General features: G+C 36.4%; 1 protein-coding gene across 2 annotated transcripts; it reads right to left on the minus strand.

The window, feature by feature from the left end:
• Positions 1–1,023: 1,023 nt before the first annotated feature.
• DIPK2A (divergent protein kinase domain 2A) lies at positions 1,024–21,876 on the minus strand. 2 transcript variants are annotated; one of them, XM_074370050.1, is made up of 3 exons: positions 20,959–21,876; positions 6,804–7,107; positions 1,024–3,896 (listed from the first exon to the last, which is right to left on the minus strand). In XM_074370050.1, exons 1-3 carry the CDS (start codon positions 21,613–21,615, stop codon positions 3,565–3,567), a joined length of 1,293 nt encoding a protein of 430 aa, XP_074226151.1. In that variant the 5' UTR covers positions 21,616–21,876; the 3' UTR covers positions 1,024–3,564. The 2 variants fall into 2 exon arrangements, with proteins under 2 accessions (XP_074226151.1, XP_074226156.1); XM_074370055.1 differs by lacking the exon at positions 20,959–21,876 and adding an exon at positions 8,846–9,520.
• Positions 21,877–21,915: the final 39 nt, after the last annotated feature.

Raw genomic sequence — 21,915 nt, forward strand, 5'->3', positions numbered from 1 at the left:
TGTCAAGACACTGCATAGGTGGTGCTGGGTACTTTTTATTGAGTCATATTAGAACACACATCAAGATTAACCAATAAGTCCATCAGGTGCTACCATCCTGATCCATCCATCCAAAGTTCATCAGCTTTTCAATTAATAGCTTTGGCAGCCATTGAGGATCATTGTCTAGCTCTTGCCAATTCATTAGAACTTTAAAAACAGTGATATTCTAATAGCACTCCTTCTGCATATATTAACTGGAGTAATTCTACCAATTCTTCCCCTCAGTAATTTGATTATCCTGGAGTAAGGCAGGATTAATGCTCCTTTCTCTCCAAGTTACCAGTCTTCAGAATAATCCCTCAACATCATTCCAAAGGTAACTGAGTTGGTTTTTGTTGTTTTTGGTCACATTTATCATTTTGAATACATAGGTTACATATTTAATACATTTCAATCCATTTCAGTTACTATCCTTATGAATCATCAAATCATTTCATGTACATCACTAGTTGTTTAGAGCCTCTGCAGTTCAATCTTGAGCTTTTGAGAAAATACCTTTGAGTTTTTGACAGCTTTCCCTCTTCAGCGATATTGAGGTACTACTGTTAATTTTTTAGATGTGAAATTTTTGTTGAGGGGGATAAAATGCCTAATGTGTACATCAGAATCAAATGATATCTCAAAATAAGGAGGGGGAAAGTAGGTTGGGTATAGATGAAATAAGTTTGGCCACATGTTGCTAACTTTTGAAGTTAGTATAATCAGTTTATTATTGTTCATTATATTATTCTTTTGTATACATTTGAAAAATTGCAGAATGAAGTTTTTTTATCCCATTTTAGTAAAAGTTTAAAAAATCACCAACTACTACAGAAAAACAGAAGAAAACACACATACCTTAAGTCCAGTTCACACCCAACCAGTTTCTGAAAATTATATTAAAATACATGCAAGAGGGGAAAAAAAAAAAACTTGTATCTGTATAACCTTATTTTCCACTCAAGAATAAGCCGTATATTTGAAAAGAGACAGTCTGAAAAGTGTGATTCTTAAAGTACTCTTTATTAAGTTCATTAAAAGTTGTAGAAACAACTTTATATTATAAAGGCACAGGGAGACAGTTCTGATAAAATATTCAAATTAAACAGTAACTTACAGTACAAAAGACAATTTTAATGCACATACAAACCCCAAATGTCTGATTCAAAAATATTTTACTGCGTCTATTAATGGGAAATGATTAAAAATATAAATTGCTGCTGTATAATAAATATCTGATAGTGAACATCTTGATAGCAAAGTGAACAAAATATTTATTGCTTTTCACATACCTATTTTTCCCTGTAATGTTAAATTCCTAATTCTTTTACTATCTTCTCAGTTTTTCCAAAGATAAAAGAAATTCCACATAATCTCATGGGGGAAATGGTAGTTACAAAAAACTACCTCAAGTAGCGATCACTGCTGGCAGTGTTTTTCACTTCCTGTTCTGCAATCACTCTTCCAAAAAGTAAGATAAATGTTTGCTAAACCACAGAAGGACAACTCCTCTATGACTGGCATTCTAAGTTTTGTAATGAATACTTATCAAATATAAAAGGAACTCCATTTTGAAAATGAGTATTTTATTTAAGGTTTTGAATAAGAGGTGAATGTTTGACTAGCAATTTTACCCACTCCCCTCAAAAGTTTTCCAAAGTTGTAAAGTCAGCTTAGTAAAATTTCCAGCAATTAAATGTTTCTTTGAGGGTTAGTTGATATATGTAATGTACTGATGTATAAAAATTAACATAATGAAATCTATTTTATAATGAAGAGATCTTACCCTTCTTCCAGTTTTTAAACTGGTATTAACTCTATTGATTTTCTCCTGCTGTTTTTGTAGCAACCCAGTGATAGATGGTACGAGCAGAATTTCCATCACAACAATAAGATAACACAAAAGCATCATTCTAATGTAATGAATGCTATTTCAACTTAAGAAATACCTACATTAAAGTCTTTGACAATTACTGTAAAGTAACTTAACCATATGTCATGTTCAGACAGTGTGTAGCAGCTAGTGATATACCTGGCACAGAGCTGATGCTCAATAAATAGTTGCTGAATGAATGAAAAAGAAAAACTTGGCTTTGGTTGTGCACATTTTAATCACTGTCTGATTAGAATAAAGTCAGTCTAGAACTAAATACTGCACACTAGAACAAACTTTGCCATAAAGAAAAGTTATAATTTCAAACAGGAAAATATCACCTATGTTAGTGATAGTCAATTTATATATTGTAACTTTTAAAAATAGCTCACAGAACTTTAACACGCTTGTTAATTTTTACCCACATACTTAAATTTGATGTCTTGATGTTTAATAATTGGGTAATGAAGACCAAGCTGCGCAGACTGGCTAAACCGTCTGCTTTACAGTAAATATTACTAGTCCACCAATAAATAAAAAGTTAGGATGCCAGATTAAACTCAAACTGTGACTACCATGTTGGTTTCTGCAAAACTACCAATCAATAAAAGGTAGGACATCTTTAAGTTACATATGCTTGGGAGCAATAGCTTAATTTTTCAACATAAAATAACTAGGGAGATGTGAATTTAATAATGACAGAGCTGAAGTACTGGAAATAGGATAATAAGAATAAGTAGGTGACCAATTTTAAAATCTAACCATAGGACTAGGTCTAATATTTCTTTGGCATATGCATTACTATCTTGGACTAGTTAGCATTTAAAAAATACTGGGTTTTCTTCCTCAATTAAAATTAACATCAAGGTATAGATTGCTAATATACTCTGAAAGCCTTTTAAAGGACAAAAATGACATTTTGCAATATGCCAAAGTTCATGTTTAGTGTACACTTACAATTATTGGCAGAGAGGGATGTAACTGTTAAATAACCTTAAATGATCTCATGCAGTGGTGAAACCACAGAAAGTAGAAAGAAATGTATTTACATAATAAAATATTCAGCTTTCCAAAAAAAAAACACAGTAAACCTGGGAATCCTGCCCTAACAGTAAATGTGTACCGCATAGCACTGAATGAGAACTAGCCCAAATGTAAATGAAAACCTACATAACCTGAATGTGTAAAATTTAATAAAAAACATAAAAATGAAAAAAAAACAAACAAACATTACACATCAGAAGGAATAAGTGGCCTATAAAACAGGCCAATCTAACTTGACATTCAAACTAAGTATAAGAGATTCACAAAATCATGATAGTAATGAAAACTAAGTCAAGTACCAAGTACCCTTTGATACACAAGCCAATGTAACTATCAGACTCATTTCCAATAGCTTAACAATATTCAGTAATCCACTCAGGCATTCGGGGGTAAAGCAGTCAACGATAGCTCAAGTCTCCAAAGTGAAAGACCAAACTTATTTGCAGAAGCATCACGTGATTTTTGAAATTATGTCTTATGCTGATGGATGTTAACATAAGATCTATCAGTGCAAGTTTATCACCTTCTGAATGTATTACTCCCAACTTTCATTTTTCCAGAGAGTTTTTGGTGGTTTCGTTTTAGCCAGTGCTATTTAAATGGAGAAGAGAAAAGTTCACCATAGACTACCTCACATTGTTACTTAATTGTGCTAGATATTCACGCAGTTCTTTTGCAGCCTGGAATCTGCCATAGCGCTTCTTTGGGTTGGCGCACTCATCCAGCAAGGCCTCTAGTCGGCCATCTTTGGCAATTTCACTTGGTGGGTCATGGAGGAGTCCTCCAGAAGTGCCACGCCAGGTGGCATGTCTAGATAAGAGGTTCTGACAAACAGCATAATAATTGTGGTCCACAGTGGCACGAGCACAAAGAATTTCTTTTGAAAATGATAAGCAAGCCTCCTTATCACAGTCATCAAATTTGCTTTCATACCATACATCCCAATTTTCAGGTTTATCTGCGAAAAGGGGACAGAGCAGAAAAAGAAAAATATTTGTTTAAAAGAGTTTTCATTGCTTCCCAAAATACAGCATTTCACTAATTAACATGGTAGTATTTGTTTTTAAAATTTTATTATAACTTTAAACATTTAAATATACTGATTTATACACATTTATTGGGAGTCCACCAATGCCAGGCAGAAGGATCAGATAAGGGCCCTTCTACCAAAGGGTTCAGTGTAGAGTGAAACTCTCCATGATACAGAGGAAGTGCCACACACAAGTCTGACATGATGCTACATGAGTACAGAGGAAGCAGTTACCTCTGCCTGGAGCTACAGAAAGCTGCAAAGAGAAGAACAACTGATTTAGATCTTGAAAGATAAGTAGCTGTGATGTAGTCAGGTAGGCAGGTCATATATACAACTAGAAATAGACCTGAAACTTATGACTTGAGTCAGAAGAACAGTACATGTACTTAAGAATGCATCAGCATATCAGTGCTTGATGGAGCGAAGAGAACAACTGAATTATATTGAAAAGCATGTTGAAAGCAAAGGAAAAAAAAAATTTAAGGGGTTGGCAGAGGAGAAGTTAAGTGAAAGAAACTCCTTCATTCACTCAGCAAATAACTATCTGAATGCCTACTCTATGGCAAGCAAAGATATATTAATGGTAAATAGATAATACATGGTTCCTGTCCTCACTGGCTTACAATCAAGTATGTGAAATATACATTAAGAAAGTAAATAAACATTATCTATCATAAATTGCGGGGAATGCTATGAAGGAAACAGCAGTTCCTAACAGTGGAAAGGTTTATGAAAGAAACCCTCTCTGCCATTAGATATAGCCTTCAAGTTTCTCTCAGAGGTAACATTTTTAGCTAAGGCTTGAAGGACAAGTAGCTAGCTATGTATATGAGGAGAGATGAGACATGTTAGGCAAAGAAAACTGCGTATGGGAAAGCCCAGAAGTAGAAAGAGTCATTCAAGAAATCAAAAGGCCACTGTAGCTGAAGCATTAAGGGCAGTGGAGGGATGTTAAAAATGGAGAATTGAGCCAAGTCATGCAAATTATTCTCTGGCAAGGAGTTCGAATTTTACTCGAAAAACAATGGGAAATCATCAAAGGCATTAAGCAAGGGAGCAATAAGATCAGATTTATGTTTTAAAAAAGGAACCAAATGGAGTAGAAGGAAACCAAAGGAGGAAAGAATTTCAGAAAGCTGTTACAGTTCATGAGTCTGCCAATTAGGTGGCTGCTGATGGTAATACAGACTTCTGAGTCAGGCTTAGAAAGTAGAGATAGGCAGCAAGCAATACTTTTATAAACAATGGGAGAGCAGGAAAGAATCTTATACATACTTGTTTATGGGAAGGTAAGAAAAACTAGATTTTAAGAAAGAGGGGCTGGAAGTTGAAGAAGAAAACTGACGCAACAAGTTCTCAAAGAAGGATCTACTCTGTCTGGAAAAGAGACATGAATGTGTATTGTTTTTACCAGTTTAGATGATAAAGGAAAGGACACTGAGGAAATTGCCACTATAAAACCTCAATTTCCCTGTAAAGGTCATTTACTAGAAAGAGTTCAGAAAAGAGGGTGAATAAATAGATAACAGCCTTTCGCAAAGTGTCTGTTTAGATAGCTCAACATGAGACATTTGAAAAGAACTAGACAGAGCTGAAGTAGCACTGGAGCAATGCTCACCGCATGAAATGCAAGAAAAAAAAGCCATATGCTGTATTCATCTAAGGTCAGGAATTAGTTGGTATAAAACTGTTAACATGTATTCCAGGAACGCCCACATTAAAAAATTTTAAAAAATTAGTTTTACAAATACTGGAATAATTTTTTTTTAAGTTTAGGCAAGCTGCACAACTCTGTGAATATAATAAAAACCACTGAATTTGAAAAAATCATGTTGTAAGCTGATGCAACATTAAAAAATGTAGGAGGAGACAAGTGGAGGGTGAAGCACTCCAGAGCAGGACATCCGCTCCCTGGGGAAGGATCTACATGGCAGGTCAAGGAATAATCAGAAAGTTTGGCAAGTATGGAATCAGAAGAAGGTATTGGGAAAACAGAGTATTTAACAAGATTAAGCTAATATCATGCAAAAAGTTAGTGTCAACCTAATACACTGCTGTTACACTCACTGCATTCATTCCCTAGGTGCCTCAAACTTCTGGTCTTGTGTTCATCAAAAGACCCCTTTATGATGGGAGGGGATTAAAAATACAAGATCCTCACCATGGAACAACACTTCAGTTTCTTTTACTAAGTACATTAATTATAGAACTACAGGCTTTGTCCGTGACACTTTGAAATTCCTATGACATTTAATTTTCAAAACATTTCAGACACTCTGCCCACCTCTCCTGTGAATAGGTGGAAAGCAAAGTTTTGAATGAGATGTAATACTGTCACATCAAAGTTAGAGATGTGTAGTGATGGAATCATCTAAATGGTTAAAAGGAAAAGAAAAATCACTGGAGGGACCCCACAGAACAGTGGAATACAGAATATCACTGTAAGAGACTCTACAGAAAAACATGGCCTCCACAAAAGCGGTATAGTTTCTCTGATAGCCTGTAACTATATGAAAACTTAATTCTGCATTAGACTCCTAAACCATGGAATATAGCAGAGTGTATGAAAAAGATGTGTATACACACACACACACACACACACAGAGTATATCTGTGTCCATTTGAACCTGAAGGATATTTTACTTAATATGGAGAAATTGTGACTAAGAGTACAAGAGTGAGTATAATAAATCAGCATCCATTTATTGATACTGGTCAAATAGTACAAAGAAAGATGCAGGGTTGCCATCTAAGGAGGAAATGAAAGGTTTGCTTCACATTAATGTAAACATTATTTTGACATAGAAAAAAATCTAAAAATTATATACTTACTTTGTCTAATTAACCTTTTGTCAGCAACCAAAACATTTTCAGCATCCACGATGATTACCTTGCCGTCTCTAGGACCAACTGCAAAATTGTCAAAGCTGACGTCCAGGAGGTAGAGTGCAAATTCAAAGTCATTGTTTGTAAGCTGCTCTGCTATTTCCATTAATTGCCAAGCGAGGTCAACTCGTTTCTCCCACGGTGCATTAAAGTAACTCCACAGTTCTTCTCCAACATAATTTACAGCCACCATTCTTCCACAGGCTCCAAGATACTTTGCAAAAGGCCAACCTTCATCAGATGGAAAACTCTACAAAAGAATTACCTTAATATTATAAACGATTCCGATGAAGTTATCCTAGGTCTATCCCCAGATCCTCAGTAGAGATTCCTACTAGGCATGGGCTTGGATTTTCTTGTTATATTCAGCAGTTCAATAGAGATAAATTTGATTTCTTTAACTTTTATAATTACTATGGACTTGAAAAAAATTTTTGAATTGGTAACTTTGCATTATAAAACTAAAATAAAATAAGTATGCTTATCAAAATCTCAGAAACAAATTGATCAACAAAACACAAGACATCTTCTTTATTACCAGATTTGAAAGTATGTATGATTTCCTTTATCTTTCTGACTTGCATAAGTAGACTCAACCAATCTTTTCTTTTTTTCTTTTCCATTATGGTTTATCACAGGATATGGAATATAGCTCCTTGTGCTATACAGTAGGCCCTTGTTTTTTATGCATTTTATATATAGTTGTTTGTATCTCCTATTACCAAACTCTTAATTTATTCCTCTCCTTTATCCCCGTTCCCCTTTGGTAACCATAAAATTGATTTCTCCATCTGTGAGTCTGTTTCTGTTTTATAAGTAAGTTCATTTGTATCATTTTTTAGATGCCACATACATCATAGGATATTCGTCTTTCTCTGACTTATTTCACTTAATATGATAATCTCTAGATCCATCCATGTTGCTGCAAATGGCATGATTTCATTCTTTCTATGGTTGAGTAGTATTCCACTATATATATACACACATCTTCTTCATCCAATCATCTCTTGATGAACATTCAGTTTGCTTTCATGTCTTAGCTATTGTAAGCAGTGCTGCTATGAACACTGGGGTGGCATGTATCTTTTCAAATTAGTTTTCTCCGGATATATGCCCAGGAGTGGGATTGCTGAATCATATGGCAATTCTACTTTTAGTTTTTTAAGGAGCTTCCGTACTGTTTTCCATAGTGGCTTCACCAATTTACGTTCCCACCAATCCTTTTCTCACACCCTCTCCAGCGTTTGTTATTTGTAGACTTCTTAATGATGGCCATTCTGACCGATGTGAGGTTATACCTCATTGTAAGTTTTGACTTTCACTTCTCTAATAATTGGCAATGTTGAGCATCTTTTCATGTGCCTACAGGCCATCTGTATATCTTCCTTGGAGAAATGTCTATTTAGGTCTTCTGCCTATTTCTTGAACCAATCCTTTCTTTTGAATGAATAGGACTGCAGGCCTATTAGCCACCAAGTATTTACCAGGCACCAGGCACTATGCTATGCTGGCAATAAAAAACAGTGAACTACACAGTCTCTAAAATAAAAATTTGAGAAAAGACAGATACCAAACAAATAATTATAAGTGTAATAAGTGTTAGTTATTAAAAAGTGGTGCAGGTCCTGAAAGAGTCTTTAATAGGGGCCTTATCTAGTCCAGAAGCAAGCAGGGGTGGAACTCAGAAGGATTCTTGGGAAGCATCTTCTAATCTACACCCACAGGTTGGTAAAGAGCGATCTGATAACCTATCAATGCAACCTCCACTCCAAGTACCAAGTACCTCTGGTCCCACGTTAGTCGTGCTTTTCTTTCCAATGCCACCACATTTTCTATTCACCTTAAACCCAACTTCTAAACTATTTATTCTCCTAATCTCAGCAAGATTTTCTAATGGATTTTATAACTACTGGGAGGAACAAGTCATTTTCAACCTAAGTAAAATGGCAAGCTTATTCTAAGGTACTTTCCAATGCTAAAAAACCTACCTACAAGATGAGCACCCGAGTAAAAACGGATGGGATGAAATGTTTCAACCAACTTCTTGTAAGATCACATGACCAAAGGTGTGTTTTAAGAGCCATTTGTCAGCCTAGCACCTCTCCTTAAATTGGGGGAAAATACTATCCAAAGATGATGTTTACACAAACTGCAGGGAAAACAACAACAAAAATCACTACAGAATATAAATGTAGTCTACTTCTGTTGCTAAAAACTGAACAATCTACATACATTAAAAGAGCTACGTAAGGCTTGTCTTCTTGGACCCCATAATAAAATAAATAATATTAATTATACCCTGAGCTTTCATAAAATTGAAAAAACTCTAATATCCTTACATTAAAGCTTTTATCAACTTTAAAACAAAAGAGATTTTTAGAACTAAACTTCATCCATAATTACCTGTTTTCATTTGAGCTTCCTTTCAGCTCTATCAAGGCACAATATCTGTACTTGTTCATTGTACATACACATTTTTTTCTTTTAAATTTAAATATATGCAGTTTTGTGATAAAATGCTAAGTATGTAAACTATAAATTTAGATATGATAGTGTGAACCTTTAAATACAGTTAATGAATTGATCAGATTTTGTTTAGAGACAGTATCTACTGATACTTTAGCAATTAGAGGAAAGTACACTTCAATCTTATACCTGAGATTTTTTTTCCATTTCTTCTGGGCATTGGGAGAAGTGACAGATGTCCAAAGTGAAGTGCAAAAACTGCCAATCTCATGTTACTTTCAACTTTTCCTCCCAACTTAAAATACCTCCACAATCTTGAAAATTTAGTTAGGCAAAGTGATTATAAAAGATTTAACTGTTTCCCAGAAGTATTCATGTATAAAAATCTGACATAAAGAAATGAAAGCACTGAAAATAAGTAAATACATGATATTATATAGTTTTATCATACAAAAAGTAAAAAGAAAAAAAGAAAAAAAAAAGAAGTCTCCATACACTATTGGTATATTATTCACATGCCATATTGTAGAACAGATACAAACATATCTTTGTGAAAATAAAATGGTCTTTGACAACAGGAGGAAAGGGAACCCTGCCAACATCTGCACATGTACAAATGCCTCCTTGTTTTTGGAGCCTTTCCAACTGGCAAACGACAGTCAAATATACACTTTATTACCCAAGTCCCTCATAGAAGAGGATAAAATATATGAACAAATGTCACATTGAGCAACTTTATATTCATACAGTGATTTCTGACAATGTTAACTGAAATCCTGTTATGCCTCATTTTAAGAAGAGCACTACAATTCTTTCATATAGTTTGCTACCTAATCTTTTGGAAGAACTTAAATAAATGAGTGCACATCACTTACTCATACAAGAATTTTTCACTGTACAATCAAAATAGTCAGATTTTATTAATGAGAACGGAGTTGTATTGAACACACTGTAGTTCAAAGAAAGGCAAAATACTTACAATTTGTATTTAAAACAGTTCTGACTTAGAACCAAATTACCATGTTCAAGCAGAGTTTGAGAGATAAAATTAAAAGACATTACTGCTTGGACTTATTAAACATATCAAGCAGTAAAAAATACAACTTCTTACTTTCTGACTACCAAATTCCCACAGTGCATAACACAGTAGCTCAGATAAGACGTTTATCACTAAGGTACACATTTTTAAAAATTTAAGCAAAATCCTAAAATCAGTTATTCAAATTCCACACAGCAGGCACACAGTTTAAAGTAAACTGAAATAAAATGGGTGTATTTTAAAGAATCAAAAAAAAAAATGTGTACAAACACCTTTCTTTTGAAGGAAAGAGTCTTTAAATTGGAAATAATTTAAATTCTACTTGGATTGGAGGCACTCCAATAAAATTGTTCAGACTTTTCATCAGGCTTGAATGTATGACATAAAGTGTAATATGCAAAGTTTTTAAAACAAAGTATTAGTTTAAAGTTATATGGAGGCACAAAGTAGTTCCAAAACAATATATTCCCTATTACACTACCGTTTTTTTATTTTTATGTTGTTAGTGACCACCCAAAGAAAAAGTCTATTGAGTATTATAAATGTAAAAATTAAAAATAGAAATTTTAAGATCAAGTGAAACATGGTTAAGAGTTAGAGGGTACCCGAGTTGTAATTCTAGTATGAAATCTTATCAGCATAACTTAAATAACTTATCTCAAGTCACACAGGTAGTAAGAGGCAAAGTCAGGCTAACACAACCTCTCAATCCAATAACCTTCTGTTTCAGAAGGTTTTAAATTTTGGAAAGGTAATAGTGCATGTATTTCATACTCATATTATGCAATGACCCCAGGAGAGTCTGGGGCAGCATGTCACAAGAGAAACGTATTATGCTGCAAAAATAACATAAGCTTATTCATCCCACATGGGTTAAACCAGATAAATTAGCTTATGTGTTTTCACATGTTTGTTTTTGATTTGACAAAACCTATTTTTCTACAGGTTTTTAAATTTGGATTTGCAGATAAGGGATTGTAGGTCAACCCACATTTTATTGACTACTACAAGTAGCTGGAGTAAAAGGCAGTGAGACAGTTACTGTAGAATAAAAAGAATACAAATTTTGAATTAAAAAGTCCTAGATCTAGCCTAACTCCCCCATGAAATGCTATGTAAACAGTTGTAAATAAAATAGTCTCTATCCTCAGGAAAGCTTTTCAGCCTGAGTTGGGAAGATGGTTATTAAACACATATACATTATAAATTATGAAATTTGTTATAACTACAGAAAAGTATAGAGTATACTGAGAAAGAAAAGTAGAGACCTATTTTAGATTGTGTGGTGAAGGGCGGCCTCCATAAGGAAGTGCTACTTAGGGTGAGATCTCAAGGAGGAGTATAATATTACATAGACTGGAGATGAGGCAGTAAGAATGTTCCCAGCACATGTTAGAGCCAGAAACTGTCTTCTCAGAACTGAAATAAAGGCCAAGGCAGCTGCAGTGAAATAAACGAGGAGGAAATGGCTTGAGGTAACAGTCTGGAGAGGGACTTGGGATCAGATCATGTTGGGACTTACAAATAAAATACAAGCTCTTCAACATGCTATACATACTATAGCATGTGTCAAAACCTTAACTTTCAGAAACATCTTATATACCGGAGTTAACAAATATTCTGTGGTATATAGCATCACTCTGAAAAACAAGCTTTCACAATTATCACAATATCCTTTAATCAACAGTCATTGTCTTACCAGATTAATTAGGTAATTTTATTCTATTACGTCAGAACACAGTCCCTGATGACATGCGACATATAAGTAAAACTGATAGAATAAGGTCAACTCTAATGCACTTGTGTTCTATTATCTTTTTATTTTTCTCTTTACAAAACCAAAAGTAGGGTTTACATATCATGTTTAAAAGATCACAAATGCTTCCATACTAAAAAATATTTTATAGCCATTTATTATCTCACAACACTCCATTAAAAGGAACACAACTTTGCAGTTGGCCGAAAGAAGAAATGTGTTACGAGACTATTTTTTCTTTTTAAATAAGAAAATTCCTAGTAAAAAGACTATGACTTGAAAAAAAATCCATTAATAATCAAAACATACAATCTAAAATCCAGTTATAGGTTTTCTACAGAACTGGCAATTCTGTGTGCACACACACAAATTTAAACTTGAGAACACTTTTAGAAAGAAAATGTTATCAAAAACAAAGAAAATGCTTAAAGGTTTAATTTCAGTTTCAAAATTATTTTAAAAGCCCAAATTTGAACAAAATCCCCCTGTAGTAACGCATGTTATAACAGCTGTTCATGGAGACTAGTCAACTGTACTGGTGACAGACTAATGTGTTCACAGTTTTGTGAACTGTCTGGAGGGGGAATATAGTAAAATTACTGGGATGATTTAATGGTTACCTAATTTTTGCTAAAATTTCCCTAAGACCTTGGCTTAATTTATACCGCCAAATAGTGGCCAAATCCATTGCAAATACTACAGAATCTTAACCTCATATTTTCAAGTTACAGGATATGTTCCATTTATTTCATTACATAATTTTCTGAATGCCATTTCCACCCACCTAGAATTCCAACAATATTAAGCAATGCCTTGAAAATAGCAAAGTTGTGTTATTTTACTGAATATTATGCCCAACAACTGTATCTAAAATTGGAAACTAACGTCAGGACACATCAATGACAAAAAAATCTACCAAGTTTCATAGAAATAAACCATCTTTTAAAATAAACAGCTTAAGAAATAATCTCTGCCACCTTAAAAAAAAAATCACTTGGCCACAAATTTTAAATATGCATAAATTTACTAGTCTCAACTGACCTTTTCTTATCTTGTGAGAATCAGCAACTGTGATCTACGTTTCTAAGTTCAAATATATACTTAGAAACATGACACTCAAATATTTACTTCCAGTAAAACAAAATGACAAATAAAGGGGGGAAAAAAGATACAAACAAATTCTTTTGGACCCAATAACCTAAGAATGCTATCTTACTTTCTTTGGTCAAGATCTGATTTCTTTTTAACAGTCTGCCAACAGAACAGTACTAACTTTTCCCATTCCCTTAAAACATAAATTAACACAGCCCTTCAGAAGTATAGCAAAATATCTGCTAGGAGCATAGTATCTCTCTGCATTAAATATCTGGTGCCTGGTTTTAGATTTCCTTTCCTGTTGTTGCCTTAAATATAACATAGTCAAAATGAAATTCTTGACTTTTCCCTACCCCAAAGCCATTCCTTCTCTGGGCTTCCTCATCATAATAAGGAATTGTCACTCAGTAGTTGCTGAGACCAAAACCCTGAAGATATCCTTTATTTCTCTCTTTCCCTCACACCATAACCCATCATCAACCACCTTAATACAAACCACCAAGCTTTCTCCCACAATCTGGTGCAAAAGCCTGATTCCTCTCTTACCCTCTTATAACGCAATCTCCACCAATCAGGCCCTGCTAAAAACATGTCTATTGTTTCCCACTGCACTGAAAACAAAATCCTAAACTCATTAAGCATGTTTACAAGGCTATACAGGACATGGGCCTTGCCTACCTCTATGATCTTTTGTTCTACTATGCTTCCCTACTCTGCTGCTTGATCTTGCTTTGGGGCCTCTGAATTTGCCATATCTCTTGCTTAAAATACTCTGCCATCAGAACTTCACACCACTGGCTTTTTCTCATCATTCACACCTCAGATAAAATGTCACTCTTCCTGACCACCCAATTTAAAGTATTCTATCCTCAATCCAATTCTCCATCACAGGAATCTGCTTTGTTCTTTTTAAAGTATGTAAAATCTAAAATTACCTTGCTCTTTATTTGCTGCCCAAACCTAATGCCCCAGAAAGCAAAGACTGTGCAAACTGTGCCCGGCCTGTCTTTACTCTACCCTAAGGGCATATACAGGTCAGTTCCTGGCACTACTGAACAATGCTGAATAATTCTTGTCAGATCTCTTCATTTCAGTTAAAACTCCAAATGAGCACTAAGGCAAAGTATGAAGAAGACCCTGAAACATCATACCTACCTCAGACAGTAAATCTTTTAAGGTTCTGTCTCAGAGTCTAAGAATGCCTATAAATAACTCAGACTTAACCTCTATTTTTCAAATTATCATTCATCAATGTACTAAGTAGAATTATTAAACTTAATAATGATTTACAGATAAAAAGTAAACTGTTTTGTATTACTGAATCTTTATATAAACCAGGTTTCTTACAATATTCGCTCTATTCATCATATGGAACAAATCTCTAATCTCCCTTTTAACTACTATTCCAAAAAAGCTGTAGCCTGAAGCAGCAGCTAACATAGGTATTTATGACGTGTGTGTGTGTGTGTGTGTGTGTAAAGGAGGCGACATTTGAACATTTGCCATAAGGAGAGTAAAATTTATATATTTCGACGACAGATGTCAACACAGTGTACTACAGAACTTTTCAGCTACTATGGCTGTCTAAAAATGGAATAAGCTGATTTGCAAAGTAATGATACACTGTAAAAAACTTTAAAGACATTTTGTTATATGATCTGAATAATCCTTTTTCCTTTGATAATTTAAAACAATCCTATTGGATAAGTAGTAACATTCCCATTTTACTGATTAAAAACTCAGGCTCTGAAACATTAAGTGACTTGTTCATTGCCACCCAACAGCTTTGTGGTAGTACTGAATGTTATCTCAGTACTGCCCTCACCACACCTCTTGCCTCCCCCAATCTATGGGCAAAATCTCATTTATCCACAAACCTCTAATCCACTGTGAAATCTTCCCAGGTATCCACTCCTAAGAAGACACATGCAGATGTCCCTCCATAATGAGTCATCTGACAGGGTGCACAATATGTTTTTGTAAGGCTTTCTATGCTATATTGATTATAATTAGTTGTTTATATACCTACCTCCTACATAGCTAAGCTACTTGCTGCCTAGAAAGACCTTTTCAGTCCAAATGCCTTATAACAGACTATTTACCAAGTGAACAAACAAAATTCAGTTCTTCTAACTCTAAATCCAGAGCTGGAAGTCCAAAGAGCTTCCAGGTATTTCACAGAAAATTTTGTACCAAGAATCTATTAAAAAGACATAAAAAAATGGATAAAAAACTTGATTACATAATTTAAAACCTTTCAGGGTCTATGACCGGGATGAATGATGAATAACTATCCTCATCTTACATCAATAATTTACAACCTTAAGACATTTTACAATTATTTACTAAAGTCCATTGTATATACAGAAAAAATGCAGGGCTTATATTCAAAGGTCATATTAGTTTAATATATGCATAATGAGTGAAAAGAAAAGAAAAAAAATATGTCAGCATTTTGTGAAGAGTCAGCAGCAATAACAGCAATATAGGAAATTGGCCAGAGACAATAAGCCAGAAAATCAGACTAAAAAAAGTCTGATTATCCCCTGAGAAAGTGACCACCTATCTCCAGAAAGCAGATTCCCAAAAAGTAAGCTTTCTATTCCCAGCCAACATGGATGAGGAAAATGTGCTGATCCATGCAAGAGATATTTGAGGGAAAAGAGTTCAAAGATTAGACAAAAGTACAGAAAGGACCTCAGAACTAATAATGGTCAAAAGATATGGCTATATCCAGAAAATAGGCCAGGGTGTCAAATGATTTTGCTCCACTGATCTGGAAGTGGTGCTTTCCTAAGAGTTATTGTCTGTTTCTATATCTTTCCAAAATAAAAGTCTCCTTTTTTGGACCCGAGTTAAACAGATTTTATTATTTTGGTTTGTTTTATCACGCAAGACGATCAAGTGTTAAAAGTGTCAATGAAACCTCTGATGATAAAAGAAAAAAAAAAAAAAGAAAAAAAAATCACTCTAGATTTAAGCTTATGAATTTATTAGATAGAAAGTTCTCTATTCAGAACTATCTAGTCAGAATCATCTCTGAAGCCTAACTCTGAGAGTGCAGTTACTACAGCAGCAGCCAGCGCGAGAGAAGTAGGTGGCTCCCTAAACTGTTGAAAAATAAACCCCTGAGACAAAGTCTGGAACATCCCTTCTAGGTGCTATTGCCCCACAAGATCCTTAGCTACCTTTAGCTCCATATTTTTTTCCTTTAAAGGCAGTCTTAAATTTCTGTTTTGTTTTAATCTAATTTCACACGTGTGAAAATTGGGGATAGGAAGATAAGCTTAAATCAGGGCTATCTATCCTGGTCTCCAATCCATATTTTCCAGCAGAGATCAAAGTACCCAAACCCCCAAGTTCTTCTAGAAGAGTTTAAACCTACCAGTCAAAGTTAAGCTCAGAAGTAGAACAAACAATAATTTCTCAAGACTTTGAGTGTCACAGGATGTCAGGGCTGAAAAGGAAAAGATCTAATCCAATAGTCTCATTTTACAGTTAAGTGAAGGGAGTCCCATGTTTATCAACTGGTCCAAGGTAAAGACCATAATCTTTTATTCACATCAAAAGCTGCATCTTAGACAGTGCACCTTAAAAAATACATTCTTCTCCCATAGAAATTATTTTTAAGGACAAAAACAAAAACATTCAAAGTGTATTGCAAAAATACATCTTGTAATGTAGGAATGGATTAAATCAGTGCAACTAAAGATATGGTTGATATTCAGAATCATAACTATTTTTAAGGTGATCCATATTCCAAACAAGCTTCAAAACTGCTATTCAAATGCACTAATTACTTTTAACCTTATTTAATATCTAACATTTACTGAGTGCATACTATGCATCAGGCACTACGTAAAATGTTTTCCAAGTATTATGTCATTTATAAGAACTGAAATGAAAGCTTAAAATTTACAGCTTAAACAATGATAGTTACATACTATAAAAATTAAGGAAATCCTATTAAAACTATCATTCAGAAAGTTTAAGACAAAGTTCCACAAATATAATAAAACAAATTCTCACCTTCTCATGCCTAAACAAATAAGAGTTTTCTTATCCCTGTAAACAAAATCATGTTCACTATTTCCAGGTCATAAAGTTAGAATACAGTTTGGACTTCAGGAAATCCAGGCACATTTTTCTCTCTCACACACAATTTCAATAAATTCAAGAATAGGTAAGTACAAATGCTGGTAGAAATTTTACCAATAACAGAAAACCTCTTGTTATCGTGCCAAATACTTCAACACCTCAATTTTTGACTATTCCAAGAATGCTATACACAATGTTACAAAGTCCCTCTCTGCATTTTTCCCATAAGATTATGGCATACCTGTAATTAAAATATACTTACTGATGAGGTAACAATGAAAAGAGAAAGTATCAGACTAGAAAAAAAGGTTCTAGTATTATCTTGTTGCTTGATGTTTATAAAATTTTTTAGAAGATAATTCTAAAAAACAACTTCCCTTAGAGCTAGATAAGCTACTGTAAGCTAGTAAAACTATATCCAACCATGGGAAGAGAGTTGTACTTCCGTATCATTTCATATCAGGAAATCTGTATTTCAGATCTGTCTGTATAGCCTTACATAAAGTATGTCCATAATGTATCTTATATTTAATACCATTCATGTTTCTTTTCAAGGCTTAAAAGAAACTTCAGGTTTTTATTGTTTCTTAAAATCAGCAAGAGGCAAGTTTAATGGGTTAAATTAATATATAATTTTCAGTTCTTTAGTACCTTATAAAAAGAGATTTTTTTTAAATGTTTATTTTGGAAGCATGTTTACTACATTGGAACCTTTGTTAAGAATAGTTTGATGAATTCAGTTCAAAAGATTTTTTTTCCCCAAATAGTTAATTTGGGGGAAATATAAGAAAAATCCAGTTTGTCACCAGCTGTCCAAAAATTCAATAAGTAGCTCCCTCTCCTGGAAAAAAAAAGTGAATTCCTCTTTTAAGCTGTAAAACACACACTTGTACCCTTAATAATATTTTTTAAAGATATATAAACCCCAAAATATACACAGAGAGCACAATTTGAGTGAGTTTGCCTACCATTATCAATTAATACCCCATTACTACCATAAACAGCTATTAACAGTTTCACAGAAACTTGTATAAATACTAAAATTATGTATGTTTGTCTAGCTGACAGAAAGTAATAAATAATAAACATCATGATTTGACTTCTTATATAACAATCTTTGTATTGGATCCAGAATTCTGAGATTCTTTTTACTTTACTGATTTTACACTGTCATCGAACCTTAATTATATTGTTCATACTTCACTCACTAGTTTTTTACCAAAGATGAAGTTGTTCTACAAGGACAGTAGCAGCTCTATGAAGACCTTTCATTTAAAAATAAGTCTACTTATTCTACTTGCTGTTCATCAGGTAAAAACTAAACATACCAATATGAATGACTAGTGCTAAAGACCTCAAATTTATATTTCATACAGCATGTAAGTAGTTACAAAACTGGGTTGACTAAATTAAAAATTCAATTTACAAGTGTCACAGTGAACAATGTTGATACATATATATCCTCACAAAGGAAAAATTCTTATCCTATAACCCATCTAGCCACCCACTCAGAGCAATTGTGTCACTAAGTTTAAATTACAAAAATAACTGTGATTTTGTTTAAAGCTGTTTATCACTACAGATGAAAACAGGAAGAAAGACTAAGCTTAGGGAAAGAGTTAATCATAAAATAAGATACAAGCATGCTTGACTATCTCAGTAATAAACTGAAAAAGCCAAGACAATGTCAAACTTCAAAAAATATAAAAGCTTCCCAAATAAGGCAGATTTACTTTAGTGTACATCAAATGCCAAAGTTTCTCATATTTAAATGCCAAATGTTTATAGAACTGGATATATAACACTCTTAAAATACTGGTTCTAATATTCGTTGTTTCTAACACATACTCATAACAATACTCAGAATTACTTGATAAAAACCGTTCAATATGCATACACAATTATAGATGCAGAAAATGTGTATTACTAAGATAACTCCCTACTAAGTTTTTGAGTCCCAGAGAATTTGACAGACTAACTCAGCAAACTATACTGCTAAAGCATTCCCCAGAGATCAACTGTATTAACATAAACATCTATTTCTCAAAGAGAAAGGCATTATAAGTGAAAAAAAAAAGTTTCAAATCAAACATATATACCATAAATATGGACTTACACTTTAGAGTTTTGAAAGTACCAAATAAAGTAATTTCTCCCAGGGAAGTTTATCCAGTTTTATATACCATTCACTGTTAAAAAGAGCAGCATTTAATACACAGTCTGTACTTTAAGTGACCCATTACATACAACCTATAATGCCTTAAAATTTACTAAGATCAACACTAAAGTTTTGTTTGAGGCAAAATATTTATTTTGTGTTAAAATTATTTAGCTGCACTAATCAAACAAAACTGGTTTCTCTTAGCTAAGCTAGGCAGTGGAGAACTTGAGAAAAGAAAGCTGTAATGTAACAAATACTGCACATTCCTATTCATGTACTTTAGATTTAAACAATATAACCCTCTACAAACCTCCCGGCCATTAGTGACACTCTTAGCAGCACAGACACGGAGTGAAATATACCAAAATTACTTGTGATTAATTGTAAATCATTTTTCCCCCTTGCATTTGAAGTACAGCACAACAGGTATGGAAAAGGGGCAAGGTAACTTTCCCTGCGTTATCAGGAGAGATCACAATCCCCAGCTGCAATCACTACCCAAGGACACCGCACTAAAGGGGAGTGGTGGGAATGTGTATAAACTCAGTCACTATTCCCAAGGAAAACACAGTTGGGGGGGGTTGTTTTCTTTTTTGCTGTCACCAGTATAAAAGACCCCAACCTACTCCCTTAAAAGGCACATTTGCTTTCAAAATAAAGTCATGAGAGAGCCTATAAGTCAATTAGGAGAAAGGTGAGACTCTCCTTTCTCTATTTCTCCTGGCCCTAACATTTCATCTCCTTCCTGCAGCCAAATTACCAAAGGAATAGGGCAGGTCACAGGATCAGGATGAAAATGTATTGGCCTTAAACCTTCGCAGCCCCATGTCCAACGATGCCTTAGTTTTTCCTCTTCCTAATCCCATTCAAAGCACGGCTCAAGGATTAATCTCACCCTGGCCCACGGTCCCCATTCTCTGACCTCATCCTCCCGAGTTCGTCCCCAAATTAGCTGCCTCAATGATCTGCCAGGTGAAAGAGCTCAGGAATAAAACAAAGAAAGACTTTGAGGCCGAAGTTAAACCAGCCACACAGGTACTAAAAGGGAGAGCAAATGCGGTGTAGAAACACTTGAGAAGAACTAAGGAAGGTCCAAGGGCTCCTGAACAGACTGAGTTGTGGAATTGCAAGCCCTGGCGGATCAAAGCAGAAAGGGAGGGAGGAGAGCCGAAGGAACTCGCGGGAGAGACATTTTGGGAGTGTACAAGACGCGCTCCCTCTGGCGTTGAGGGATCCGCAGTCAGATCCGAGATTGCGCCCGCGTCTAGGTGACAAGAGCAGACTCTCCACCAGTCGCGACGCCCACCGCCACCCCGCACAGCGCCCAGGGGTCCCCCAGCGTCGCCCCCCTTCCCATGCCCGCCGCCTGGTCTCGCCGGGCCGGGTCCAGACTGGGAAACGCGCGAGGGCGGGGCCGCTTCTCCCAACTCCCGTTCCCCTCCCGGCCCTCCCGGCAGGACGCCCCCAGCCCGGGCTCCACGCCTACCTGTAGCACCAGCGGCTCGGGGTTGAAGGCCAGGGTCAGCAGCAGCTGCATGCGCTCCGAGTCCTTGAGGTTGCGGAGTAGGAAGCTGCCAGAGTCCTTGGTCTCAGCGTAGCGGCGCACCAGGCGGTCGAGCAGGCGCTGAGAGGGGCAGTGCACCAGGTCGGACCAGCCCTCCACCGCCTCGGGCGTGAGCAGCCGCACGTCGCCGTTGAGGCGCGCGAACTCGGTGCGGGGCATGGCCTGGAGCAGGTCGCAGCGGGGCCGGCCGGTGGCCCGCTTGCAGATGCTCTGGTCGAGCTGCGCCAGCTCGCGCTGCGAGCCGAGGCGCTTGAGCACCACTCGGCGGCGGCCGCCCTCCCGGGGCTCGCCGTACTGTGCGAAGTAGACGTTCTTCACGTTGAGGAAGTCCAGCAGGCGCAAGCGGCCCCACGCCTCGAACACCACCTGCCCGTTGAGAAAGCGACGGCACCAGCTCGTGCCGAAGCACGCCGGGCACTTATTGAGCTGCAGGAAACGCCGGTCGGCCAGCTCGTTCCGCTGCCAGGAGGCGAGCAGCGACGGCGAGTGCATCACCATCAGCACCAACAGGCTGCCCAGCGCCGCCAGCTTCAGCGAGCGGGACAGGCGGCCCAGCTTCGGGGGCACCAGGCGCCACATCCCGCCCGCCGCCCGTCCGCACCCGGAGGGCGAGGGCACCCCCGGGGCGCCCCCGCCGCGCCGAAACCTGGAGAGCGACCGGCAGGGGCCCCCGGGCGAGAGAAGGAGCGAGGGCGCGGGTTGGGGCGGGAGGCAGAGTAGGTGTGTGAAGAGAGACGGGGAGCGGGAAGGAACCGACCAGAGCAGGCTGCGACTTCTCCCAGTCACTAGTCTCCACAACTCTCGAGCTCCCTCCTCCGAGCTCCCCGCCCTCCTACTCCGGCGGCGCCTCCTCCGAGCCAGTCAAGTTATAGAGCAGCG

Source organism: Camelus bactrianus, chromosome 1 (assembly GCF_048773025.1).
Source record: "Camelus bactrianus isolate YW-2024 breed Bactrian camel chromosome 1, ASM4877302v1, whole genome shotgun sequence".
NCBI classification, from domain to species: Eukaryota; Metazoa; Chordata; class Mammalia; order Artiodactyla; family Camelidae; genus Camelus; species Camelus bactrianus.